Consider the following 13,375-nt stretch of genomic DNA (forward strand, 5'->3'; position numbering starts at 1 on the left):
GTAATGTTATTGAGTAATTTATGTCTGAGTGATGGGCTATGCAATAGGACAAGATTAGTTGTATTCAAAATTGGTCGAACAATTCTGATATGTAAAATTTAAACAGGTGAGAAGAAAGGTAATGTAATAATAATAATAATAATAATAATAATAATAATTCATTACATTTATATATATATAAATGTAGTACATCTTCCACAGATAACATTAGACACCAAAGGAGATCTTGATATGCCATTCGTATTAAAACTTTTACAGTTTCCCATTAGAATAGCTTTTGCTATGACAATTAACAAATCACAAGGACAATTTAATAAAGAGAAAGAAACGATATTCACTCATGGGCAGTTATATGTTGCGTTGTCACGATCTAAGTCCAAACACAGAATCAAAATTCAATGCGATATTGACGAAAAGTTAATTCCAAATATTGTTTTGACTGAAGTTTTACAGTAAAAGTGTAAGTTTAAAAAGTATTTGCATGTTGATTTCTAAGCCAAACAGAAAGAAAACGTTTAATGCAACGAATACCTCTATCGCAACATGAAACATAATTTTCTTTCAATTTATTACGTTTTACTATTTTTTTACTAAGGTTAATTACTCGCTGTAATGTAAAGTAGTTAGTTATATTACATATATGTAACAATTTCCATGAACATACCAATCTCTTTAAATTGTACATCTGTTTCCCCATATGTGAGTGGCAGACCTGTGAAGTGGCTAGCGCGTAGAGCCCATCCAGCGGTTGGCGAGCGAAGAGAGCAGGGGGCAGAAACCCCTAATTTGTAAAATTTTATTCCTTTATATTTGGACTGTGAGAAATGAATAGACATGTTTCTGATTAAACACACAGATCAACAGTTCAGTATTTGGAAAAATAAATAACATGAAATTACAGTATCTTATCATTCATTAGTTATTAAGTAATGGTGAAGATATTAGCAGTTTAATTGTTTTTAAGTGTATTACTTATACAGTTAATTACTAATTAATAAATAAATAAATGAATAATAAAAAGACTATTTCAATTATGACCTTTCCAAATTGTATCAAAATGATATAAAGTAGTCTCAAAAAGTATTCATTCCTTTTGACATTTTCGGTATTCATTGTATGGAAAGTTTCGCAAGTGCAGTTTAATATGCTTTACACGAGCTTATTCCTGACTCTGCCGTGGACATCGCTGGCTTTCAGTGAGTGGGGGTGGATAGAACACAAGCTGAAAGTGGAAAGTGCAGAGGTGACAGGCTTGCTGTCTGTAAATGAACAATAATGCCACCCAGGTGACACTGTGTATTTGCAGCCCGGACATTGAGCTGTTAGCAGTTGGACTACTCCCATACTACATGCAATTGCCATTGTTGTTTATATTACTCCATGGACTAATGCAAAAGACAGGGTGTGACGTCATCCACACGGTCACCGCCAGAATCTAGACGAAACACCTGGATGCTTTCATCCTCATTTCCAGAGATTTTAATTACGTTTCCCTGAACAGCATGCTTAGTACCTTCATCGAGTTTGTAAATTGTCCCAACAGGGAGAATAAAACATTGGATTTAATGTATGCTAATGTTAAAGAGGCATACAGTTGTACAGCCATTCATCCTCTGGGTAGATCAGACCACAACCTGTTGTACCTCCTTCCCCTTTATGTGCCACTTGTGAAGAGGTAGTCAGCCACTGTCAGGACCATGAGGATGTGGTCAAAGGAAGCCAGTGTAGCTCTGCAGGACTGTTTCCAGGCAACAGATTGCTATGTTCTTTGCAAGTCTTATTTGGAGGACACTGATGGTCTCATGGACTGAGTCACAAAATACATTAACTTCTGTGTGGACAACAAAGTGCCTTTAAAATCTATATGCTGCTTCCCTAACAACAAGCCATGGGTCACAAAAGACAATAAAGCCCTTCAGCAATATAAAGAAGGGAGCATTTAGGTCATTTGACAGAGAAGCAGTGAAGAGTGTACAGAAATAGTTGTCCATTAAAATAAAAGAGGGAAGACACAGCTATAGGATTAAGCTGGAGCAAAAGCCACAGCAGAACAACACCAGATAAGTGTGGAAGAGTATGAGGACAATCACTGGCTTTAATTACAGTTGCTGGGGGACTGAGGGTGACAGAGAAAAGGCCAATGAATTTAATCAGTTTTTAACCAGTGTGACAACATGCCTCAGTCCAACCTGCCCTGCAGCTCCACCTCTACGGCTGACAACGTACCCCTGGAAACCTCCTTTAGTGCCTTGTTTGCTCACTGCCCCACCAACCCCTCATTACAGGGGAAGGGGTGTGTAGAATCACTGCCTCCTCTGCCCTTACTAGCTGAACCCACCTCCACCCCAACTTCCATCTATAAAACTGAAGACCAAGTCATGAGAGAACTACACAGATTTCATTCTGCCAAGGCAGCAGGCTCTGATGGTATTAGCCCAGGCTTATATGTGCTTAAAATCTGTGCTTCACAGCTTTGTGGTGTGCTACTAAGGACTTTCAACATGAGCCTTAGTATTCAAAAGGTGCCAGTGCTGTGGAAAACATCTTGTCTGGTTCATGTTCCAAAGAAGGCCCAAAGAAGGACTACATGCCAGTGGCACTCACTGCAAATATAATAAACATTTTTGAGAGATTGGTCCTGGAAATACTTCGCCCCCAGGTTAGGTCAGCATTGGACCCTCTCCAATTTGCCTACCAGGTGAGGACTGCAGTATGAAGATGCCAGTATCTACCTGCTACACCATGCCTAAGGTCATCTAGACAAGCCTGGAGAAACTCTTAGGATTATGTTCTTTGATTTCTCGTGTACATTTAACACCAGCCAGCATCCCAGACTGGGAGGTAAGCTTTTGGCAATTGATTTGGATGCTCCCTTAGTTTCACGGATCATGGACTATTTGTCTGGAAGGCCACAGTATGTGCAGCTACAGGGCTGTGTGCCTGACACTGTGCTGTGTAGCACTGATGCTCCACAAGGGACAGTTCTATTTCTGTCTCTTTTCACCTTGTACACCACAGATCTTATCTACAACACAAAGGGCTGCCATCTGCAGAAATTCTCAGGTGACTCTGAAATAATGGGAAGTATCATGCATGGTGACGAGATGAAATGCAGGAAGGTAGTGCACAGTTTTTTGACTGGAGTGAGCTACATCAGCTGAATCAGCTGCAGGTCAACACCTGTAAAACTAAAGTACTGGTGGTGGATTTAAGAAGATCACGAGATCTCCAGTTACTCCAATGTTCTTTAGGGGTGTGGATATGAAGATCATTCAGGAATACAAGTGTATTCTGGGGGTGTATATGAACAGTAAGCTAGACTGATCCAAAAACCACACTGGCCATATATAAGAAGGGTCAAAGTAGGTTGTATTTCCTACAAAGACTCAGATCTTTTAGGATCTGTAACATTATGCTGTGGATGTTTTATGAGTGAGTGGTTGCCAGTACTATTTTTTTCTATTGTAGCATGATGGGGGGTGGTCTTTTTGCTCTCAGAATGTGCAATATTATTATGTGAAATACTTCAAGCTTTATATGCTATTACTGTGTAGTATACTAGGGATTTTGTAAGATGCTCACTTGCATAGTATTTATTGCATTTCAATACCATGTATCTGTAAAGCTTAATGAATGATGATTTATTGTACTTATTTTGATATTTATATTCTATTTATATTTTTATTTTACATGCTTATTTTTTATACTTGCTCTTAGTGTTACTTGTGCCTTTTTCTATGTGTACTGTACAGTAGTAAAATAAATAATTTCCCTCGGGATTCTGAATCTTAATTTGGAGTACTTGGTATTTTTTTCTGTTTATCAACATGTAAAATCCCATAATATGAAGAGCAAAAACCAAATAATAATAATGCTTCTGATGTTTCTGAATTATAAATTAAAATACAAAATAACTGATTCTGTAACTGTTCATTATTTTGTAATGGAGCTTTTGGCAGAAACTGAAGCCAGGAGTATTTTAGTCTCAGTCTCCACCTGGAGCAGCCATCATATTGACATGAATTTTATCTGTTCTTCTAAAAAAAAATTGCTCTGGCACCTTCAGAGTGAATTACTGTCACCACACTTATTGAATTTGGTTTTTGACAGGCTCCCTTCACAAAATTGACTTTTTGTTTTAAATCTACTTCAATGTGGCTTTGGAGACTCGTCCTGTTACAGTGTAAATATTCTCTAAAGCCATAGGCCTCTTGGAGACTGCAGTAGGTATTTCATCTCATTTTTCTCTTTACTACAGGTATATCATATATATTTTCATGTCTTCCAGACTCTGGCCCTCTGCATGACATGCTGCCCAAAATACCCCATTTAAATTACATCAGATTTATCCACAAATTTTTAGAAGTGCCGAGGGGTTTTCTGGTGAACATTTGTCAAGATGGACATGATATTTCCACAGTTTTGTTTTGCTGTTTTGAGCTAGTTATTTATTGTGCCATATTGCCTCAATTTCTTCAAAGAAAAGATTTTTGTTGACTTGTACATTTTTGAATTTCCCAAATTGATGAACTTCAGTAGAATTATGGATGAGCTCTGAGTATTCCTTTGTCTTCATTGCATATTTTTGGTTGTACTTTAGCTAAGTAACTAGTAAACAAATGCATTATATTATAGATATTGGAATGTTTACTCATGTACAATACATACATTTTCAGTCATCTTTAAAAGATAATATAGTCAGACGTCATAGCAACCGGGATGTGTTATGCTGTATTCCATTTACCTCAGCAGTCGGATGTTGGAGCTGGAAATGACGTCACACCCGAGTTGACCACATTCCAGTAAGGCATTCGGAAAAAGCAATACAGAAGCCTACACGAAAATCTTTGCTGTGCTTGCTCTTTCAGAATACAGACAGACAGTATTTTATGCATCCAAACACCTTAGCAACATGTCCACAGATAGAGGTTGGAAAATACTGTGTGAACGACTGATTTAATGAGACACATATAGGCAGAAGTACTAATAAACAGTATAATACTAGGGCTCTCACTAAAGTTTGTCACCATCTTGGATTGATGTCAAAATCTGAACTCAAACAAACTCAGACTTGACAGACCAGCCTCACGTTTCAAATGGAAGTCTGATTTATGGGGGTATTCCAGTTGAAAATTGTGGCTAGGAACTCAGAAATCCCAGCTGAAATTGAACGCACCATCAATATCAATTGCTTTATTTAATGTTTTATTAAGTTTCCTTTTTGCCAAAAATTCCCAATGTTAAAATTAGGTTTTGAAGCCCAAGTAATCTTTTTCTGATTATTGTTCATTTTTTGGATCAGTTTTTATAATTTGAAAAATATTTTCCCAATCTCCTGTAATGACATTTTATTTTCCCACGGTCACCACCATTTTGAGGAATTTCTGCTGATGGTTACTAAGCTGTGGTTAGGTAATGTCAACTGGGTCAAGGGTATAAAAGTTCACGTCATACACTTCCTAGTAGTCTGAGATTGCACATACGGTTAAAAAGACTTGTCAGTACAATTTTTTTATTTGGTTTTCTGGTTAATGATGGGCGGCACAGTGGTAGCGCTGCTGCCTCACAGTTAGGAGACCCGGGTTCGCTTCCCGGGTCCGCCCTGCGTGGAGTTTGCATGTTCTCCCCGTGTCTGCGTGGGTTTCCTCCGGGCGCTCCGGTTTCCTCCCACAGTCCAAAGAAATGCAGGTTAGGTGGATTGGTGATTCTAAATTGGCCCTAGTGTGTGCTTGGTGTGTTTGTGTGTGTCCTGCGGTGGGTTGGCACTCTGCCCGGGATTGTTTCCTGCCTTGTGCCCTGTGTTGGCTGGGATTGGCTCCAGCAGACCCCCGTGACCCTGTGTTCGGATTCAGCGGGTTAGAAAATGGATGGATGGATGGATGGTTAATGATTCTCTCTGTGTGTTTTCCCTAACAACTTTGGTTTAGTGCTTTGGGTTTAGACGTCATGATTGATTGATTATTTACAGGTGCTGGACATAAAATTAGAATATCATGACAAAGTTGATTTATTTCAGTAATTCTATTCAAAAAGTGAAACTTGCATATTAGATTCATTCATTACACACAGACTGATGTATTTCAAATGTTTATTTCTTTTAATTTTGATGATTATAACTGACAACTAATGAAAGTCCCAAATTCAGTATCTCGGAAAATTAGAATATTAATTAAGACCAATGCAAAAAAAGGATTTTTAGAAATGTTGGCCAACTGAAAGGTATGAACATGAAATGTATGAGCATGTACAGCACTCAATATTTAGTTGGGGCTCCTTTGGCCTGGATTACTGCAGCAATGCGGCGTGGCATGGAGTCGATCAGTCTGTGGCACTGCTCAGGTGTTATGAGAGCCCATGTTGCTCTGATAGTGGCCATTAGCTCTTCTGAATTGTTGAGTCTGGCGTATTGCATCTTCCTCTTCAGAATACCACATAGATTTTCTATGGGGTTAAGGTCAGGCGAGTTTGCTGGCCAATCAAGAACAGGGATACCATGGTCCTTAAACCAGGTACTGGTAGCTTTGGCACTGTGTGCAGGTGCCAGGTCCTGTTAGAAAATGAAATCTGCATCTCCATAAAGTTCGTCAGCAGCAAGAAGCATGAAGTGCTCTAAAACTTCCTAGTAGACGGTTGCGTTGACCTTGGACCTCAGAAAACACAATGGACCAACACCAGCAGATGACATGGCACCCCAAACCATCACTGACTGTGGAAACTTTACACTGGACCTCACGCAACGTGGATTCTGTGCCTCTCCTCTCTTCCTCCAGACTCTGGAACCTTGATTTCCAAAGGAAATGCAAAATTTACTTTCATCAGAGAACATAACTTTGGACCACTCAGCAGCAGTCCAAAGGCGAGACGCTTCTGACGCTGTCTCTTGTTCAAGAGTGGCTTGACACAAGGAATGCGACAGCTGAAACCCATGTCTTGCATACGTCTGTGCGTGGTGGTTCTTGAAGCACTGACTCCAGCTGTAGTCCACTCTTTGTGAATCTCCCCCACATTTTTGAATGGATTTTGTTTCACAATCCTCTCCAGGGTGCGGTTATCCCTATTGCTTGTACACTTTTTTCTACCACATCTTGTCCTTCCCTTCGCCTATCTATTAATGTGCTTGGACACAGAGCTCTGTGAACAGCCAACCTCTTTAGCAATGACCTTTTGTGTCTTGCCCTCCTTGTGCAAGGTGTCAATGGTCGTCTTTTGGACAACTGTCAAGTCAGCAGTCTTCCCCATGATTGTGTAGCCTACAGAACTAGACTGAGAGACCATTTAAAGGCTTTTGCAGGTGTTTTGAGTTAATTAGCTGATTAGAGTGTGGCACCAGGTGTCTTCAATATTGAACCTTTTCACAATATTCTAATTTTCCGAGATACTGAATTTGGGACTTTCATTAGTTGTCAGTTATAATCATCAAAATTAAAAGAAATAAACATTTGAAATACATCAGTCTATGTGTAATGAATGAGTCTAATATACAAGTTTCACTTTTTGAATAGAATTATTGAAATACATCACCTTTGTCATGATATTCTAATTTTATGACCAGCACCTGTATATCAAACCTGGCCTGGTTTTTTGGACTGTTTCACTTCCTTATCTTTCCTTCAAAAAATGATATCTACTTGTTCCTTTGGGTTGCAGAACAGGATAACCAGGTTTCAGAGTAGATGTTATCTGCTCTCTCTTTTGTGTTTCAAAAATAGCTACAGTTGCCACCTGAAAAATCTAGAGACCTGGGTTTGATTCCCATCCTGTTGTTTGTCTGTCTTTAGGGAGTTTCTGAAGAATGACCCAGCTTGGTCTCCACTGAGGACTCCACAATGTTTAAAAGGATGTTTGGTGCATGAGTTTGCCCAGTGATAGTTTGCTATCGTCTGTGGTGATGAAACTTAATTTGTTCCTGGCCCCCTTAAAATAGCTGCAACACTCTTAAGGAGAAAGGGAAATCCCAAAATGAATGCACGATGTGCTTTTGTTATTAAGATTCCACCTTAAGACACAAACTCATATACATTTATATTGTGTTTATACTGTGTTTATTAAATATATATTAAATATATATTATACACACACACACACAAACACAAGTGCATGGGGTGAAAATGTAGTACATATGAACATTTTCCATATACTAACCTGCAGCAGACATGTTATTTCTTGCTTCCAAAAAGCAAAGCCTTGTCACTGTATAGTTACATTCTGCATCACCTTCACTGACAGCACTGGGAGATCTATCATTCTTGAAAGGATATATTGAACCTCGGCGATGAACATTGCCTGAGGCTCTCAACTTAAGTATCTGGCTGTCTGAAAGAGAAGATGTTTTGGGGTCAAGCTATGTTGTAATCTTTCAACTGTAGAACGTAGAAGGTATACTTTTTGAAAACACATGTATATGCCTCACCTGATTTGGACTTAAGTGTTCGTTTACTGTCTGAATGTAGCCTGCGAGAAGCATTTTCTGTGTTGCTGTTCCATATTATGATTTCACCATCATAGCTGCCTATATAAAAATAGAAACATAGAAATGTAAAATTTGTGTGGCTCCTTACTGAAACTATTCAAAAATTAGGAAAATAATGCTCAGCTTAAAAAAAATCATGGCATCACTGAAAACATATCTTACATAAAATATTTATTTATAAACACAACTTCAAGCATTTCATAAAATAAACTTACTATATGTTATGGATATAACTTGGAAATTAAATAGCACTAATGAGGCCTATGGTACCTTGAAAAAGTATTCAACCCCCAACACTTTTTCCACATTTTGTTGTCTGAAATTTTAAATGAATACTTGGGGAAAACTCACCTCTCTCTCTTTTTCTCTCCATGTAAAGATCCACAGTGTGAACACTGAATATCAGACTGGTTTCACCAGTCCCACTGTAATGTATAGTGATGGTACAAACATGCTGGCTTTAAAACAGCAGGGAATGGCAATCTTGTCAGGACTGACCAAAACTTGAATGGAGGAAAATATTGTGAAATAATGGATAAAAATATAGATTCTTCTCTAGAAAATAAAACCTGGATATGTATGTGTTTCAACGGGACAATAAACCAAGTCATCATACCAGACCAATAATGTAGCCATATAAAATGAAGAAAATGCATGCTCTTAAGTGATTCAGTTAGACTTCTGGCTAACTGTAATTCCATTGTAAGTATGCTACATTCTGAAAACTGCGGTCCATCTACAAACATTATTCAACCAATGATGGCAAAGGCCTGAGCCAGTTGCATGAATTCTTAGAAGACTGATGATATTTCAGTTTTGTTTTTTATTATACTTTTCGGTGAAAGGAGAAGTATGTTTCAGATATAATGTAAAACATTTGAACACTGTCAAATCACAGGCTGCAAGACTTTTACATATGAAAACATGTTAGAAGCTATTACTTTTTCAAGGCAGTGTAGTCTGAAGTGCATCCAACTGTAACACAGGGCTAAATTAATAGTCCTCTCATCCACATGAGAAGAGTATAAAGATATTTTGTGTAGATGTGTTACAGGCAATGCCCATATTGGTATGATCAATGTACAGTATATCCATTATTTGACTGACAGACAGACAGACAGACACATAGAAATCCAGTCATCACAGACTGCTTGTAATTACATGCTGGGTATCTCTGGCACTGCCCTCCAGTGCTTCCAAGTCCTATCTAAGTGATAGGCAAGAGTTTGTTTGTCTTGGCAACAGCAGATCCAGCTCAGCGCCAGTCACACAAGGAGTTCCTCAGGGCTCTGTCCTCGGTCCCCTGCTTTTCTGTATTTACATGCTTCCCTTGGTCATATTATCCGTAGCTATGGACTGGGTTATCATTTTTATGCAGATGATACTCAACTCTACTTCAATGTTAAAAGTGGAACTTCATCAGAGCTTTCTCAGCTCACAACCTGCCTCAGTGAAATTAAAACCTGGATGGAGCAGAATTCTTTAAAATTAAATTGCAATAAAACTGAACTCCTGCAACTTGGGACTAAAATGCAACTTAATAAAATGAGCTCCTTCCCAGTCTATCTTGGCGGTAATCTCATCAGACCTGCCTCTACTGTAAAAAATCTTGGTGTCATTTTTGATTCCTCCCTCTCTTATTCTGCCCACATTAATCACATTCAGAAACTTTCTTACTTTCACCTCCGTAACATATCCCGTGTTCGCTCCTTCCCCTCCTTCTCTAATGCTGAGAAACTTGTCCATGCTTTTATAACATCCCGCATCAATTATTGTAATTCCCTACTGGCAGGTGCCCCTTCTAATCTTATATCACAGCTCCAGCTTATTCAAAACTCAGCTGCAAGAGTCCTTACTCGAACCAGCAGCAGCGAGCACATCACACCCATCCTGCTCCGTCTCCACTGGCTCCCTGTGTCCTACAGAATCGAATATAAAATCCTACTAATAACCTACAAAGCCTTAAATAACCTCGTGCCAAACTACATCAGTGACCTTCTCCATCACTATCTGCCTGCCCCGCCCACTAAGGTCCTCTGATTCTGGCAATCTTGTTGTACCCCACACTAATCTATTCTCCATGGGTGACAGGGCCTTCAGCTGTATAGCGCCCAGACTCTGGAATGACCTACCAAAATTAATCGGGTCAGCTGACTACATGAATTGTTTTAAAAAACAACTCAAAACTCATCTGTTCAGGGAGGCTTTTAGCTCTATTTGACTTTATTACCCTTCTCTCAGTTTACTTCTCTGTCAAGATGCTAATGTAACCTGTATGTGCGTATGCGAGACCATCAATTATGCTGTCTGGTTTTTTTTTCAGAATTCACTGTCTTAATCTACTTTATTTATTTATCTGGTTTGTACAATGCTATATACTGTATATGCTGCCGTTCTTTATTATATTCTGTAAGTGCCTTGAGCATGGGAAATTATTACAGAAGTAACTGGTGTTGCCAATACGTCAGACAAATTATCTGTAGACTGTAGACACAGTAAATAAAATGTGCAAACACAGGAAGAGTGTGGAGAAAAAAAAACCCCAAAAAGCTTTTGGTCATAAAAAACATAGAAGAAAACTAATCTTTTAACCTACAGGAAACAACATGGTCACTAATCTGGCTTTTAAAGAGAAAAAAACTCTGATGGCAGGTATCCCTATGGGGAGAAATTTAACGGTCAGAACAAAGTGTTAAGTGGAGGTTTGTTTTTCTCTGGCAGGTGTGTGTTTTTTAAAAACTTTCTGAAAATCATTGCCTGTCCTTGACCGTCTTTCGGGTTCTTTTCTGGTCTGGTCACAGGAATTGCAAAATGCTTTGACAAAAGGGCCATGTGACACTGAAATGGATTACAAAAACCGATCATATATTACATTTTTACATTACATTCTCAGACTCGTCTTATTTAGGGTTATATGGGGTGCTATCTTGGCCAACAATTATTCTATTTCTGGCTTGCCTCTGGTCCTCCTTTTGGCACAGTAAGTAATTTACTATTACTACAGCTTAACTTAATGGCTTCTTCCTTCATAACTCCCCCTCCATGAAGGTGTAATGCTTAACTGCGGTGGGGGGGGTGGGGGGTCATAAAGTCACTTCCAACATCTAAGGTGATCCTAACCCCAATGCACACATCAAAGCCCAGCCTGAGGTCAATTCTCTACACAAGCTGGGGCTGGCATAGCTGAGTAATATGAAACAAAAAACCCACAAACATTCTCATCCACTGGCAGCACTCATTCCCTTAACAGGACAATTCAAGAAGCCTCTACACCACACTCCCATTCCCGTGTGCAAAAATATAATTGCAGAACTTCATGTGATAAAATGAAGATATGAATGAATGATATAAAACACCTCTGCTAATTTAATCTAAAATCTGCCTGGGGAAAGTTCATTGCTGCAAACAAGGGATAATCCAAAGTTCAGCTGCTATGGCAGAATACTGCAGTATTATATTTGACCTGCTATCATGTTATTACATAAAGGAACACATTTTTCAAATTACATACTATACAACATACTATACAAGTGATTGTTTGCTCCCATTTTTTTCAAAAGAAGTTAATTACTAATCCATCATTTTGTTGATATACTTCTGGCTTAATTAGCTATGTGTCTCTCTGTGTTTCCATGTGAGTCATGATACATAATGTCTATTGAAACAGCCACAGAGACATACTGTACAGTACCTACAATTAAGTGTTAAATAATAACTCTGGAATGCATTTTGTATTATATGATTCCATTTAGTTTATGTGTGCTACTAAATCAAAACTAATGTAACTCACTTAATCGAATTCAAAGTCTTTCAAAGCCTATCTTGGTAGCATTAGTCGCAAAGCAGGAACCAACCCTGGATGTCAGTTGGTTGCAAAGTCCACTCATGCACATATCCATACCGGGAAAGTTTCCGTAAACACTATGTCTTTGTGAAGTAACAGAAACAACAGAAAACCAATAGGACAATCCACAGAGAAAGAGAGAAGAAGCAAATTCCACATACACTGAACACCAAGGTACAGCACAGGAACCCAGCCCATGGGTAATAATAATAATAATGATTATAATACATTTTATTTACATAGCACCTTTCTCATGCTCCCATGTGGCAGCAACATCATTCACTGAACCAACTTTAATGTAAACTATTCATAATGAATATGACTGTTTATATAACTGAAGATGCAAACAATGATACACAACTATTTATCAGTTATCCCCATTTCATTTGAGCTGACAATGAACTACAATTAGATTTCAAGAACATGGCAGTACTGTGCATCACATTTGCCTGAGAAGGACCAGCCTAAGGCAATATACCTACCTGTGACTAAGGTTTGCGGCGGTAGGAATGCTGCACAGAGAATGTCATCCAGATGTTGAACTCCTCCCTTCCATTCTGAAGGCTGGATGAAGAATTGGGTGAACGTGTTCAACCGGAAAATTGTAATGAATCTTGGAAAAGCACATTTATGAATGCAGGAGCAGGAAAGGGGTTGAGAAATGAGTGCAAACTGATTAGAGTAAGACTTTATAACTATTGAAGTTGACATATTAAGAATATAATATAATATAACATAATATAATATAATATAATAAAATATACAGGGTGGCCCATATTTATGTACATGACGTTTTACAGGCTGTAGCATTTAAACTACTGCACAAAAAGTATTGAAAATGGCATCACTATGTAGCCTGAGAATGGGAGTAATGATGACTGGGCATTGATGATCTGTGGGGGCAGCAAGATGAGCAACTGCCTCACTATGCCATACCAGTGCAACAGTGGTTGAACAAAACATTCCCACAACACTGGATTGGCCAACACGGGCCTATGAAATGGCCGGCTTGGTCTCCAGATTTGACCCTACCAGACTTTTTCCTGTGGACAAGTTGTATC

At 38.7% G+C, this 13,375-nt stretch overlaps 1 protein-coding gene across 1 annotated transcript in view; it reads right to left on the minus strand.

Annotated features, from left to right (window-relative positions):
• The window catches only part of LOC114646327 (WD repeat-containing protein 49-like), a 70,056-nt gene that overhangs the window by 23,109 nt on the left and 33,572 nt on the right, over positions 1–13,375 (minus strand). Inside the window, exons 11-13 of the mRNA XM_028794480.2 lie at positions 12,797–12,927; positions 8,411–8,509; positions 8,143–8,313 (exon numbers count right to left, since the gene is read on the minus strand). Of these exons, the coding sequence (XP_028650313.2) occupies positions 8,143–8,313; positions 8,411–8,509; positions 12,797–12,927 (401 nt within the window). The remainder of the gene's footprint in view (positions 1–8,142; positions 8,314–8,410; positions 8,510–12,796; positions 12,928–13,375) is intronic.

Source organism: Erpetoichthys calabaricus, chromosome 2 (genome assembly GCF_900747795.2).
Source record: "Erpetoichthys calabaricus chromosome 2, fErpCal1.3, whole genome shotgun sequence".
NCBI classification, from domain to species: Eukaryota; Metazoa; Chordata; class Cladistia; order Polypteriformes; family Polypteridae; genus Erpetoichthys; species Erpetoichthys calabaricus.